Below are 13,485 nucleotides of genomic sequence, written 5' to 3' on the forward strand. Positions count from 1 at the left end.
GAGCGCGTTGTCAAGGATAAAAGAAACAGAAACCTAAGGCGTTATGGCAATGTTATCGATATGAAACAATCACGTTAAAAACAATACCCAAAACACTCTTAAAGCACAATTCTAATGGAGATATTCTGCAGCAACCATGTATGTAGCACACAAGGAATCTTAACAAAGCCCAAGAGCATAGACAAGTGAAGTGAAACACTCAATTTCTCTTTCGAATGCAAAAAACAAATACCATCAATGTTTTGCTTTCATTACCTACTAGCAAACTAAGTGCTCGTAGCTTACAACAATCTTTTAGTTTTAACAAGCATAACGCAAACAAAATAAAACAACATTATACGCATGCCTGATCAGCCCCCGATCAAAACAAAGATTTAATCCAAATGCTTGAATCTGAAAGTTGTTTTAGTCCGCGAAACAAAGATTCACGCCTACCTGCAAGAATGGTTTATGGGCATCATTTTATATTATCCATTTTTGTTTTAAACCCATTTTAAAGCAAGCCACGCGCAGAAGAATTCTACCTGAAACCTGAAATTTTGTGATACTGAGTCTTCTCAAACCTTCAGAGAAGCCTTGTGTACCATGGTTTCTTTGTGTATTTGGTGACAGCTCTTCTCAACAAGATCAAGCAGTTTCTCCAAGTTCATAGCCCACGAATTCAGAACGTTGTTGCTATCCTTTGCAGTTTGGAAACAGATTATTCCTACTGGCCTGTCAATCTTGGCCACAAGTGCCTTGGACACAACCATATCAGACAGATGCTTCTCAGCTTCCTGCATAGGACGGGGGCAAAGCTATATATAAAACTAGAATCAAAAAAGAAAAATCACATATTTCAAATAAGTCCAGCTACGGCATCCTAAACAGTCAGATTATCCAGATAACTCTGTTATCATATATAAATATGTTACATATACAATGATACATTAATACATTTCAGACTTTTTTTTTTTGTCAATAAATAAAACAAAAGAGAAACCAAACATCAACACATCACAATTAATCAGGATTACCTATGACTTTAAACATCACACACGTAAGGAAATGTAGAGATTAACTAAAAATCACAATAAAAGCAAAAAAAGAGTGCAGACAGAAAATGGAGTGATGCAGAGAAATGGATAAACAATTGTGGGGAAGGACACACAGCACAAGAGCCGTGAGACTTATAACCAAAAGCGAATCACACCAAAATGTTTTAAAATTAAGGCGTGATAGTTCACCACAACAGTCTGTAATGCGTAAATCTGGCTTCCAGTGGGGTTGTCTTGGAAATTAGAAGAGATTCTAATTGAAACTAATTATATTTAAGCCTGTTGTAGCTAATCTGAAAAAAAAATCATTCATTGTAATAAAGATTTAATATTAATAATAAATGCAAATGAGCATTAACAAACCTGTATACTCAGACACAGCAGCTCTGCAAGTCGCTTCAAGGTAATTCTTGAGTAGTTCTTGGAAACAACAAGTATGTTCTGAAAAAACAGTAACACATGTCAGAAACAAATTACTAATTGAACAGTTATAAAGAGCAGATTGCAATGTAGGGGAAACTCTACATGTTCAATAATTCTCTGTCTCAGATCTTCAGCTGCTTTGTCGCCCAAAGAGCCTCCAAGCATGTTCTTCTCGCTCTCAAACTCATCCTTGTATGTATTCCAAAGAGTGTTCCATTGTATGACTTCCATAGTTACCACCTGTTTCAACAACAACCTACAGCATAATAACAAAGGCAGACATCATAAGTCATAGAAGAGCATATGTTAAATGCAAACCCACAAAGGGAGATGAGCAACAGATGCTAATATGCTATTGTTGAAAATACCTAAAATATGGAAGTTCAGAAAGATTCTTATCCTCCAGGATGGAATTGAGAAGGCTTGACTGCATTGGATCATATGGAGCCAGAACCAAGTACCAACAGATTTTCCTCAAGACCTAAATGAATAAAAGTGTCACAAAAGCTCAATTTAATTCAAAGGGATTTTCCTCAAGACCGAAATGAATAGAAGTGTCACAAAAGCTCAATTTAATTCAAAGGATAATATATATATATATATATATATATATATATATATATATATATATTAATTTTACCGGTATCCACTGAGCTGAATTCTCCTTAACAGAAGGAATATCGTATATCGCCTTGTAGCAACGGCAAATCTCAAGGTAATCGTTGTTGTGAGAATAATACCTACAAAGGCAATAAGAGAACATCAGCGATCCATTACATGTCAAAAGGTTTACAAACATCACATAGAATTCAACTAGTTGTGATCATGTGTGATTCTCAATTCTTAGTCATGGGATGCCCCAAATGATGCAACACAAGGGATGATAGGAGTTTGAAGAAAAAAAGTTTTTCCAATTCCAATAACAAAAGAGTGACATCCACTTGTTGCTAGATATTTTTGTTACGTTATCCAAGGTATAATGCTGCCAACAGCAATTTATTTATTTAGACAGAAACAATTCACATAATTATGTGGAAGCCATTCAGCTTCTAGCATCTGAAACTAAAAACGAGAATCATGGATTCATGGACCTCATACCTAATCTTATGAACAAACCAAACAAAAAAAAACATTTAAGAGTTATTCATCATGTCAGATATTTCGTTCTTTAAAACTGTTGTGGTTTGTATGGAGCCACGTCAGAAAACAACATTAGAATGGAACTATGTCAGAAATTGAACCAAGCTAGTGTTTTGGCCAAATCAGATTCTAGGAACTCCATGCTTATTCATTGCAATGGGTTCCTGGAAACCCATGCAATCCAACATTCACATCTTTGTGCTTGAAAATACTAGGATGGATCATGGAAGTGCTTATATACCAAAGCACCAATACAAAGTATACCTATAAGGGCATATTCGTCAACATAATTAAATATAAAGACAAAATCAGGGAACAGGAATGGGAGATCCACCTCTTTTTTTGGGAATGCAAAACCTCATTTGATTGGTTTTGAATAGCTACGAAACAGGCAAACCCATACCCATTTGCACTTAAAAACAGAGGGAATCTCATACAGATTCCCAAGTGGCAAAATAGTAAATCAAATACTGTTGTACTTTTATGCGCAAACGGAAGCGAATTCTAACAAAGTACCAATATCAACGTCGTAGGTGAAAGCTAAGACAAACAATCTCAAACTAACACAATAGATTTACATGGTTCGACGTAAAGCCTATGACCACGAGCGAAGCACGGCGAGGAATTTCACTAAACAAATGGAGATTACAAAAGAGTGTTTAAACTCTCACAACCCAAATCCCACAAATCACAAACCCTAAACCAAACGAGTAGAGAACCCAAAACAAATGGAGAAGATTCTCCCAAATTGCTCTCTAACTCACAAACTCACAAATTGACTCTCACCAAATTGCCACACAAATGAGCCATACTAAATACACTAACCCTAAGGTCCTATTTATAGTGCATAGGACTTCGGTTACAATAAGAATCCTAATAGGAAATAAATCCAAATCCAAATCAAATAGGTAATTACCAAAATCTCTCCACCAAGGAAACTAACTAAGAAGTCAAAACCAAACCCAAATAGGACACCAAAACCAAATAGGTGACACAAATCTAATTTATTGCATCATCCTAATTTTGAGCCAAAAACCCAACAAATACTACCTAATAACAGCATTTCATTATGTACATGATATGTAATTTCATGCATATTAAGATGTTTGTCTGAATACAAGTCTACAAATGTATGAGTCAAGTGTAGCCTCAAAAAATCTAAAGTGGTAGTCAAGCCATAGCAAACCGTGTGAAGATAATATAAACATTTAAACAAATACAGAACAAAAACATAGAATAGGATAAAAACACTCAATACCGTATCATTAATTCATAGTATATCCGCTTCAACTCCAAGAGCGATGGTATATCAGCAGGAGCTTCTTCAACAACATTGTCACCTTCTTTTGGTTTTTTCTTTTCTTTTGAAGCATCAATATCAAAAACTCTTGGACTGATCTTCCTCGAGAGTATTTGAGCACGAACATAATCTTGACGGTCTAAACACAACCGAACCTGCAAAAATAAATATACGCAGCATGGCTCATAATGAGAACCAGAACTAAGTAATAAAAAGTTATGACTGTAATGAATGAGTAGTGAATATAAAGAGTAATCTGAAAAGAATTAGACCCATACTTGTTCAAGAATGAAAGCAATCTTCTCAGTTTTTGCCATGGCACCAAAAGTTTCCACCTGCAAAGATTAATGATTAAAAACGAGTGCTAAAAAATGCATTGTCCTTTCTTTTTTTTTTCCAGAGAGCATGGAGGGAGAGGGAAGATAATAATTCCATACTGACCGCAATTTCTTGCATCAAATCAGCAGCTTCAGCAATAAGCCCTTGCTCTTCCTTAATCTTTGCAAGTCTCTTGATTAACCGGGCTCTCTCAATTTCAACATATATCTAAAGAACAGTGTTCATGAGAATTTTAAACAAAAAATTATAAAGTTGAAATTACATAATTTGAACTGGAGGAAATTGAAGCTTTTTACTATTAAGTTTACCTTCCCAGCAGAAACATTATTCAGTGTTTTAATAAGCTCTACACGAGTTTCAATATCTGGTGTCTGATCAATATATTGCATCGCTTGCTGGACCATTGCAGTCACAGCCTGCATGGAAACAAACAACTGAATGAGCAATAACAATAAAAGAAAATTACTTCTGGGAATGCAATCAATTGCAACTTGGAACAACATATTATCTAAGAAAGTGACTAATATAGGATATGCCGATAATACTTAATTATGACCAAGACAAACACAGATAAATGTGCATTGGAAAGCAGTCTTCAGCAATAAAACCAATATTCAATATTCTCCAACCAAGAAATGATGAAAGATACATATTCACAAAAACAAATACATATATATAAAATGAACTTTTTATTTTTTAGTTTTTTGCTTCTTCTGAATTTAAAAAAAAAAACCCACAATCATAGATATCCCAACCGCAGCAGTGAATTTGTTCCTCTGAAAAGAAAATAGATACCAGTAACACTTAAATTGCGTTTGGATGAGAAAACTTAAGAATACTAAGGATGTATAAATAACAGAAATTGAAACGATAGAATTTTATTATCTAGAATTTGTGAATTTTCTTGTTTTATTAACCTAAAAGAACAATGGAATTTAAATACGGAATTAAATGTGTATAAAGTCAATAATATATAATGAGACAGTAGTTAGAAAATGTGCTAGTAGAGGTGGTGGAGACGGTGGTGATGATGGTGGGTAGTGGTGGCAGTAGGAGCAAGGGAGACAACGGTATGTGGTGGTGGCGGCAGTCGTGATGGTGATGATGTGTGACATGTGGTGGTAGTGACCGCTCATTGTTGAGTTTTTATGTATATTTTATTTTAAATTCTCACTCAAGGAAATTTGGAAATAACAACTATTTACATGGAATTTAAACTTGGGAATTGGAGGTCCCAAATTCCGAAGTTTTTTATTTACACGCATAAATTCTAAATTTCTATGTCTATGAATCCAAACAAAGGAATTGGTGCAAGTCAATCATTTTGGTCTTTCTGTGAAAAACCTCCGTTAAATTGAGGGCATTTTTGTACAATCAACCCCTCCACTTGCTTTTCCATTTAACAGAGATTTTTCATGAAATGACCAAAATGATTGACGGTAAACAAACTCGGGGACTCACTTCTATCAATTTTCAATGTCAGGGACTCAAGTGAGGAATTATGTTAATCTCATGAACCATTTAAGCCAAATATATGCATATATATAACAACTCATAAGATAAAGATAGCTACATACACATGTACATACATGATCAAAACTCTATTTCTTTAAAACAAGAAAAAAAACACAAAAAAACAAATAAATGCTCAAAGCACAAAAAATTAATGTATGGGACAACAGTAACTAATTGAGCACTGTACTAGTACCATTTAAACAAAAACTCAACATTTTTATTGGATGGTTTCATTCGCAAACTTAAAAATACACAATCACAAACAAAGATGCCAAAGAATCTACGAGTCACTACAGGTTACCTGCTTGAGCTGACCACGACGTTTGGATAATACAACAATCTGATCATTGAGAGTCTTCCAAGCACCCGCTTTAAAGCAGAGTTCAAGAATGTCAGTGGCTGCCTTCTTGGTTCCCGCTACATCACCAGCAAGCCTCATTTGCTTCTCTACATTCAGCAACTTCTCTATTTGGGTATCCAAATCGCCTCCTCCTCCCTGAAATTCAATAAATTCCACATAAAACATAACAATTCAGGGTCAACAAAGATAACTGTTAACAGATTAGAGTTTTAGATCTGGGAAGAAGAAATGGCTTACCATTGTAAAGTTCGAGTAGAAATGAAACCCCTAGCAATGTCCTCGTACGATGAAAGCTACCTGAAATACTACACGACGATAAGATCATGACTAATGAAGCAAACACATTACATAATCATATTAGTTTTACTGTTTTAGTTCAACATATTAAAGGGGCACAGAAAAAAACCAAAATCTGAGCCACACAACCCTCCCCCCCTTCATCCCTTTCGTTTCCAAGGATATCCCTCACACACTGGTCAGTCCGTCCCTCCTCTAGTCCAAACATATCCCCTAAGGAACTGAATTAATCTAATCTAAATTCCTTAAAAAAAATAAAAAATAAAAAAAAATAAAACCCCCCCAAAAAAAAATCCTAGAAACTCATAGCCCCAAATTCAAAAGCAAACATAAAATTAAGCTAAAAACAAGCCCAGATCCATTAGAAATACAATCACAAGTAAAACCCATTACAAAAATCAACTGAAGTACCAAAACAATCACTTCAAATATAAACAATCACAGGCCTGAAACCCTAAATCTTAGTTTTCATGGGAAGATAACAAAAGAGCATCTGACTGAAGGAATCAGAGGTCACAAAATCATATTAATAAGTACAAAATTAAACACCTGAATCGTTAGCAAACAAACCCAATCTCTAATTCACGAATCTAAATTCGAAAAAAGCCCCAAATTGAAAGCCAAGCAGATTTCTCAATGTATGATATATATGATGCAGCAAACAGAGAACCCTAAAAGAGATAAACTTAAGCATACCTTGCGAATACTTGAGATTTTAGAGAGAGATGGAGAAACAGGCGGAGGAGAGAGAGAGAGCGTCCAGAGAGTGAATGATATAAGAAAGAATTTGAGAGGCCGATTTTTTTCGTCTTTTACTTGAAAATGTTGGATTGATTGAGGGATAAGTAAAAGGAATCTGGGTCGTGTATGAACCTATCTGTATAATACAATACAAGGTATTTGATCTTGGCCCTTGAAAATCATCCTATGGCCATGTAAAATTGATTTGTTTAAATACGCCAATAAGTGGTATACTATTAGCCATAGGATAGTTTTGAACGGCTAGGATTAACTTTCTGACAGTGCCTGGATTGTTCTCAACTAGTGGTGTTGGGCTCCAACTTACAAGCTCAATCATGTCTCAAACGCCGATTATTGTGGAAGGGTTACAAGTCTAGCTTAAATTCATATAAAATACGAAATGAAGAGTGTGCAAATTATGATCATATCTCGCCAATAAAACAATAGTCTATTAGACGTTGCAAATCATGCATATTTATCATGTCAAGCTGTATTATAATATTAATACATTAATTCGAGTCACGCTAAGCATGTGACATGCTTAAATGAGCCCAAGTCATGTAACGTGTCTTGTCGAGTGGTTCGTTCTGTGGATGGTTACAAAGTTTACTAGACTTACGTAAAATTAAACTTGTGGAAGATTTTTGGGCCGCTTGGGAGCACCAAAAGTTCCCCCTTGATTTTGGCTTCACGTGGGAAGGCTTAAGAGAAAACAAATTTATCCTTACCCCTTCCCTTGCAAACTAACTAGGATACTTAGAAAATAACTAAAACTCAAAGTCGAGCTAGCAAAATCACATGTTTACCTTGAGTCATGTGCCCATTTTATTGTGCAAAAAAGAAATATTTCCTTTCCAAGCTCACATATGTTTCCAAAACCCAAAGTCAAGCTAACCAAATCACATGCTAACCTAAAGTCACGCACCCCTTTTATTGTGCAGAAAAAAAAAATATTTCCTTTCCAAGCTCACATAGGAAAAAGATGAAAGAAAGCATGGAGGAGCGCTACCAAAGATAGAGTCGTGTTGTGGGACTTAGTCTAAGAAAGGTGTTGTGGACATGGTCCACGAAAGGTGTTATGAGACTTGGTCTAGGAAATAAGAGACTCTGGGCAGTGTGCTCAAACAAGCTTCACGGTACTCCTAGCCTCTACAGCGTTATACCTAAAAGGAAACCTGTAGCTACAGCAATGGAAAGGTGAATGGAAGACTTAGCTGATTTGGAACAGGAGAAGAAACCAAGAGATTTCCCAGCTGTGGATGCAAATTTCTTCCTCCTTGATCTTGGACAATTTTGCACCTACAAAACAATTAACACCTTAGGTTAAGGCCAAGAGCCTCACGCGCCCACGATGAATGGGGGGGCTTTGGCCGAAGAACCTCAGATGCCAAAGTTAGAATTTAGAGAGAAAGAATGTTTAGAGAATTTTGGGATTTTTGCCAAAGTGTTGGAATGAATATTTGGTGAAAATATGAGCCTATTTATAGGGCTAGGTTGGTTTAGGTTTTTTTTTTTGTTTAATTAGCCAATTAATTGGCTAATTAAACATAAAAGGAAATGCTTTTGTGGTTATGGAATTTATTGGCTACTTAAACATAAAAGGAAATGGTGAAAAAGGTAGAAAAGGTGATGGATGAGGTTTTGAAATGGGAATAGCCGGCCCTTTTGTGGGAGTTAGGGTAAAGTGAAAGGTCTAAATGCTAATTAAGGGAATAATTAGCTAATTAACCTATTAATTAGCTATTTATCATTATTTTAGAAGGAATGTTTTAGGAATTATGGATTAAGTATAATATTTAGCTAATTGATTAGCTAAATAATGAAATAGGAAATATATGAATAAATTAGGTTTTAAGTTGATACCTATTTTGGCCACTTCTGATTTGGTTGAGGGATAACTGCTCGCTACTTGCGCGTAGGAATCCCGGTATGCCCCAAGGGTAGTTTTGTCTTCTTTTGTCAAAAATCCACATGTCGCCTTGTGAATATTTTTGGCTCCACAAATGCCCCCACACCTGTTGGGCTGCTCGCAGAAAAGGGCAGCAGGTGTAGAGATCTTCTTGCTTTAGGAAACTTAGGACTGCTTCTTATTTTGATGTAGATTCTCTTTAATAGGAAATTAGATCCTTCTAGGAAAGGGAAATAAATTTCTCTCAAAGCCTATTTAAGTCCACCTTAAGTGGGTTATTAAATCAACTTTGGAGAGCGATTTATTCTATCCTACAAGAGAGAGATAGCTTAGAGGATATTTGTTCCCCCTCCTCTAGCAATTTTCTACATCTTGCTCGTGCAAAGGACCGTCTTTCGTTGCTTTCTTTGCCTTTTTTGTGCCGCACTGAGGTAAGAAAAAATTAATTTTCCTTGTCTTCTTCTTGGATGGTGCTACCTCGGGGCAGCCGTCGGGGTGGTGCGGCACGTCGGCTGGCATAGGCCAGGAGTCGGCTCGGCATGGGCCGAGGAGGTATTGTGGTAGGGACCACTGCTTTAAGCTGCTCGACTTGGCTAGAACCAAGGGCAACTTGTATGGTTGGGGCCACGGCGATGTGGCGCAGTGCTAGGCGAGTCACATAACTCATGTCTTTTTGGGCTTTTGGACATGACGCGAGCTAGGTAGGTGATTAAGAGAAATGAAGAGGTTGCGGGCCTCATGAGCTGCTGGAATGTTGGGTTGAACTCCCCTGTTGGGTACCACGAATGGCGTTGGCTACTTTAACTTTCTTTGTCAGGAGAAACGTGGGCTGCTCCCAAAATAAGAGGTGAATAGGATCAAGGCGGATGCATTGGCTCGTCCAATCACCGTTGTGGATCCTGCTACAAGTGAAGGTGGAAAAAAGGGATCTTCCCTGCCTGCTCAAGAGATGCCGACTGAGAAAAAACCAAAGACTTTTTTCGCTGCTTATGCAAAGGATGAAAAGTTGATTGCTGCTTATAATCAAGTGATCCACTTCAAGAGAATCGTCGATAGGCTTGAACCCCAAGTGTTGGAACTTCAAGGTGTACTGAAGATCAATGAAAGTTTGAAGAAAGAAGTGGATGAGCTGCAGCGCGTCCATGTTGGTATTGGTGAAGTAGTTGGAGAAGTTGGTGCCCAGGCTGGAGCAGTCGGGGGTGATGCCGCTGCTAAAAGCTTCGCGGATGTTGAAGGTGTGGCGACCGAATAGTCGTGGGATGTCCAGGCTGCTAAAATGTAGTCATCTAGGTAGCCTTTAAGATTTTCTTTGTTTTTCCTTGTAGCTCTTGTTTTGCTTAAACTCCTTCGGCCTTTGCTAGTTGTTTATAAACATGTTTTCCTTAGCTTTTCTTCATTTTTGCTTCTTTTGTTCATGCCCTAACCTTTAGACTTGATAGACCAGTGGCAAGCATGCTACTTTTTTTTTTTTTTAATTTTTTTATAAGCAGACAAGCTCGCGTAGCCTATGCAGCCATAGGTGTTGGTATAGAACTTTGCAAAGTTGTTAGCAATTGGGTTGGCAGCCGGATGCCTTAATTACAGAAGCAGACAAGTTCGCGTAACCACTAGGCTGTTAACCTTGAGTTTCTCCAATTCCGTAGGTTGCGTAGCAAGTATCACAACACTTTAGGACTTGGTGTAGGTTGTTCCGCGCTTGGCAGAGGTGAAGCTTATTGACTACGTAGCATGTCGGCAGTGGAAAAAACTTCGAACATGCGTGCTAGCTTGTTTAACCTTTCACAAGAATGTGCGGTTGTAAAAGTCTAGAGCGGCTTTACTGCTCGAAGGGTAAGCCGTAGGCAGTCTTCCGGAGTCCATAGGCTACCTTAGTGCATTCAGTAGCAACTTTAGGATTCCAGGGCAGCCGTCCATCGGATGTACTGCGTAATGTGCCCTCTCCGTCTCTAGGGCCCGGTTCCCCACGGATTAGGCCAAGAGACCCAAAATCCTTCAGTTAGCTAAGCCTTGAAAAAGACCATTGCGGTTACTTCTAGGAATCCCGACGCAAGCCATCGTGCATCTAGTTATACTAGGGCAGCCCGGCTCATCCACGTCTGGATATTCGGAGTGTAGAGTTTATCCTCCCGTTCTTGGAGAGTTGACCCATATGGGTGTCGGGGAATTGGTTTACCCTTTCGCGTTGGAGAGCAATTAGTTTACCCTCTCGCACTGGAGAGCATGGTTGGTCCCTCGGGGGGCGCAATTCCTGCGGTAAGTCCCTAAGAAGGGCGCGGTTTTCTTTTGAAGTCAAGAGTGATCAGTTGTTGTAAGCATGCAGCCAAGCCAAGTCGTGATTACTTCTGAATTCCTCATTGAAAAACAAGTTAAACGAACGAGAACTTAGATGTAAGGTAAGAACTGCATAACAACTGGATAATCCTCGGCTGGTGAGGTAATGCCCGTCGAGCTGCTTGAGTCTTCGGGCTTTGATGTAGCGAGAGGTCACACATGGTACTTCCTCAGATTGTAGGCGTTCCACTGTTTTTCAATCTTTTTGTCATTTTATGGTGGCGAGGGTGTAATTGTTCTTGCCACCTACTCTGCTAATCTTGTACGGACTTTCCGAGATGGGATCCATATTTTTGGAGCCTTTTCTGCTGACAGTGATGAAGGTTTTTCTTATGACCAGTTCTCCAAGCTGGAACTGCTGGATCTTGGCCCTTTTGTTGTAGCTGAAGAGGAGCTGATGCTGGTAGGCTGCGATGCGAGTGATAGTCTGTGCGCGCTTCTCTTCTTCCAGATCTAAGCTTGTGGCCATCTCTTTTCGGTTGCTCGTCTTTTGGTTGTGCGATATGCCCTTAGACATCCTTGGAGTTTGTCTGGCCATTTTCTTTTCTTATTGGTGAAGTAGTCGGTTACCACGATCATCATGCCTTTGCCCCTGGTAGTCTGGCTGGTGATTAGCTAGGACTCGGAATGAATGGAAAGCTTTTTCACCACCAAGTCTTTTGTCATTCGAAGGCCTGCTAGTGGGGCTTCGTACTCTGCTTCGTTGTTAGATGCTTTGAAGCTTAGAGTGATCGCCTGCTTGAGCATTGAAACGTTTGGGGTGGCAAGAACCACGGCTGCTCACGAGCCTTCGTAGTTGGATGCGCCGTCGACATGCAAACGCCAGAAATCTCCATTGAGGGAGCAAGTGTGGCTAAAGTGTGCTCGGCTGCCTTTGGGGCGTCGTTGGGCCGAGTTATTGCGTTCGTCAGAAAACTTTACATCTGTCAGGGTCTACGCCTTTATCGTCGCCGGTTTGGATTCGGCAGAATAGTGCGTCATGATGATGACTGCTTGCGTTTGAAGGTAAAACTTAAGCTTTTGGGTTACAACAATTATCGCCAAAGTTAGCTTTTGAATTTTTAATAGCATCGATGAGAGCTTATGAACTGTAGAATACAGGTAGTCGGGCCCCCATCTCTTCTCGCATGATGGTAGAGCTTATTGCTACTTTAGATACCGTCAAACATGTGAATGAGTCCTCCGCTGCTTCTAGGGAGGTGATGTCGGGTACTTCTTCAAGTCCTTGAATGTGCAGTGGCGAGCCTTATCCCAAAGTGCATGCTTCTCTGCCAAAGCAAAAGAGTCTGCCAGAGTTAGATCTTCTTTCATGATCAATTTTCCGAATAGCGGGTGGTCTGCTGGAAGTCCTTTTTGGAAGGATGCTCTAGCTATCAAGTCGTTGCATCCGACTATTTTTGCCTTCTCTACTTTGAACCTCCTCACATAGTCGCGAAGCGACTCCTTTGGGTTCTTCTTGACGTCGAACAAATGGTCAGACTTCTTTTTGATCGAACGATAAGATGAATATTCTTTGGTGAAAACCAAAGAAAGTTCGTAAAAATTTCGGATGGATTGTGGCGGCAGGGTGTAGAACCAATCTTGCGCCTCGCCTTGTAGAGTGGTGGCGAATATCTTGCACATAAGATCATCGTTGTTTCGATAAAGGATCATTGCGGTTCGGTAGCACTTTAAGTGTCTCTCCGGGTCTTCATCCCCTTTGAAAGATGTGAAATGTGGTATGCTGAACTCGCGTGGAGGCTCTGCCTGCTCGATCTTGTCCGTGAAGGGTGACCTGCTTATGTTGGTCATGTTCCGTGGTAGTGCCTCGTCGGTGACCTCGTTGCGTTGGAAATCATGCAATCGCTTAGTCAATAGTCTCTCTACTTCTTCCTGAATTTGCCTTTGTTGGGGTAGCGGAGCTCTCGGTTGCCCCCAGCCATGACTTGCTGGTCTAGGCTGCTCTTCCATGTGTTTGGCTCATCTATGTCGCGGATGCAGTGCATGGTGTGCGTTCCTCGCAGGCGAGCGAGTTCTTCGCAGGGTGCTGGTTGAACTTGAACTGGATTGAGTGACTGCTTCTCTTCGTCCATCGTGCTGCATACTCTGATGT

The 13,485-nt window shown here is 39.2% G+C and overlaps 1 protein-coding gene across 4 annotated transcripts; it reads right to left on the reverse strand.

Moving 5' to 3' along the window:
• Window positions 1-186: 186 nt before the first annotated feature.
• LOC103418432 (26S proteasome non-ATPase regulatory subunit 12 homolog A-like) lies at window positions 187-7,338 on the reverse strand. Of its 4 annotated transcripts, none has more exons than XM_070817360.1 (13): window positions 7,109-7,338; window positions 6,353-6,420; window positions 6,056-6,250; window positions 4,548-4,655; window positions 4,342-4,446; window positions 4,179-4,235; window positions 3,859-4,055; window positions 2,101-2,200; window positions 1,829-1,941; window positions 1,563-1,716; window positions 1,401-1,478; window positions 525-776; window positions 187-431 (listed from the first exon to the last, which is right to left on the reverse strand). In XM_070817360.1, exons 2-12 carry the CDS (start codon window positions 6,353-6,355, stop codon window positions 558-560), a joined length of 1,329 nt encoding a protein of 442 aa, XP_070673461.1. In that variant the 5' UTR covers window positions 6,356-6,420; window positions 7,109-7,338; the 3' UTR covers window positions 187-431; window positions 525-557. The 4 variants fall into 4 exon arrangements, with proteins under 4 accessions (XP_070673461.1, XP_028949260.1, XP_070673468.1 ...); XM_029093427.2 differs by having other exon boundaries at window positions 187-435; XM_070817367.1 differs by having other exon boundaries at window positions 6,353-6,412; window positions 7,109-7,265.
• Between the last annotated feature and the right edge of the window lie 6,147 nt (window positions 7,339-13,485).

The sequence above is a fragment of the Malus domestica genome, chromosome 02 (genome assembly GCF_042453785.1).
Source record: "Malus domestica chromosome 02, GDT2T_hap1".
Classification (NCBI taxonomy): Eukaryota; Viridiplantae; Streptophyta; class Magnoliopsida; order Rosales; family Rosaceae; genus Malus; species Malus domestica.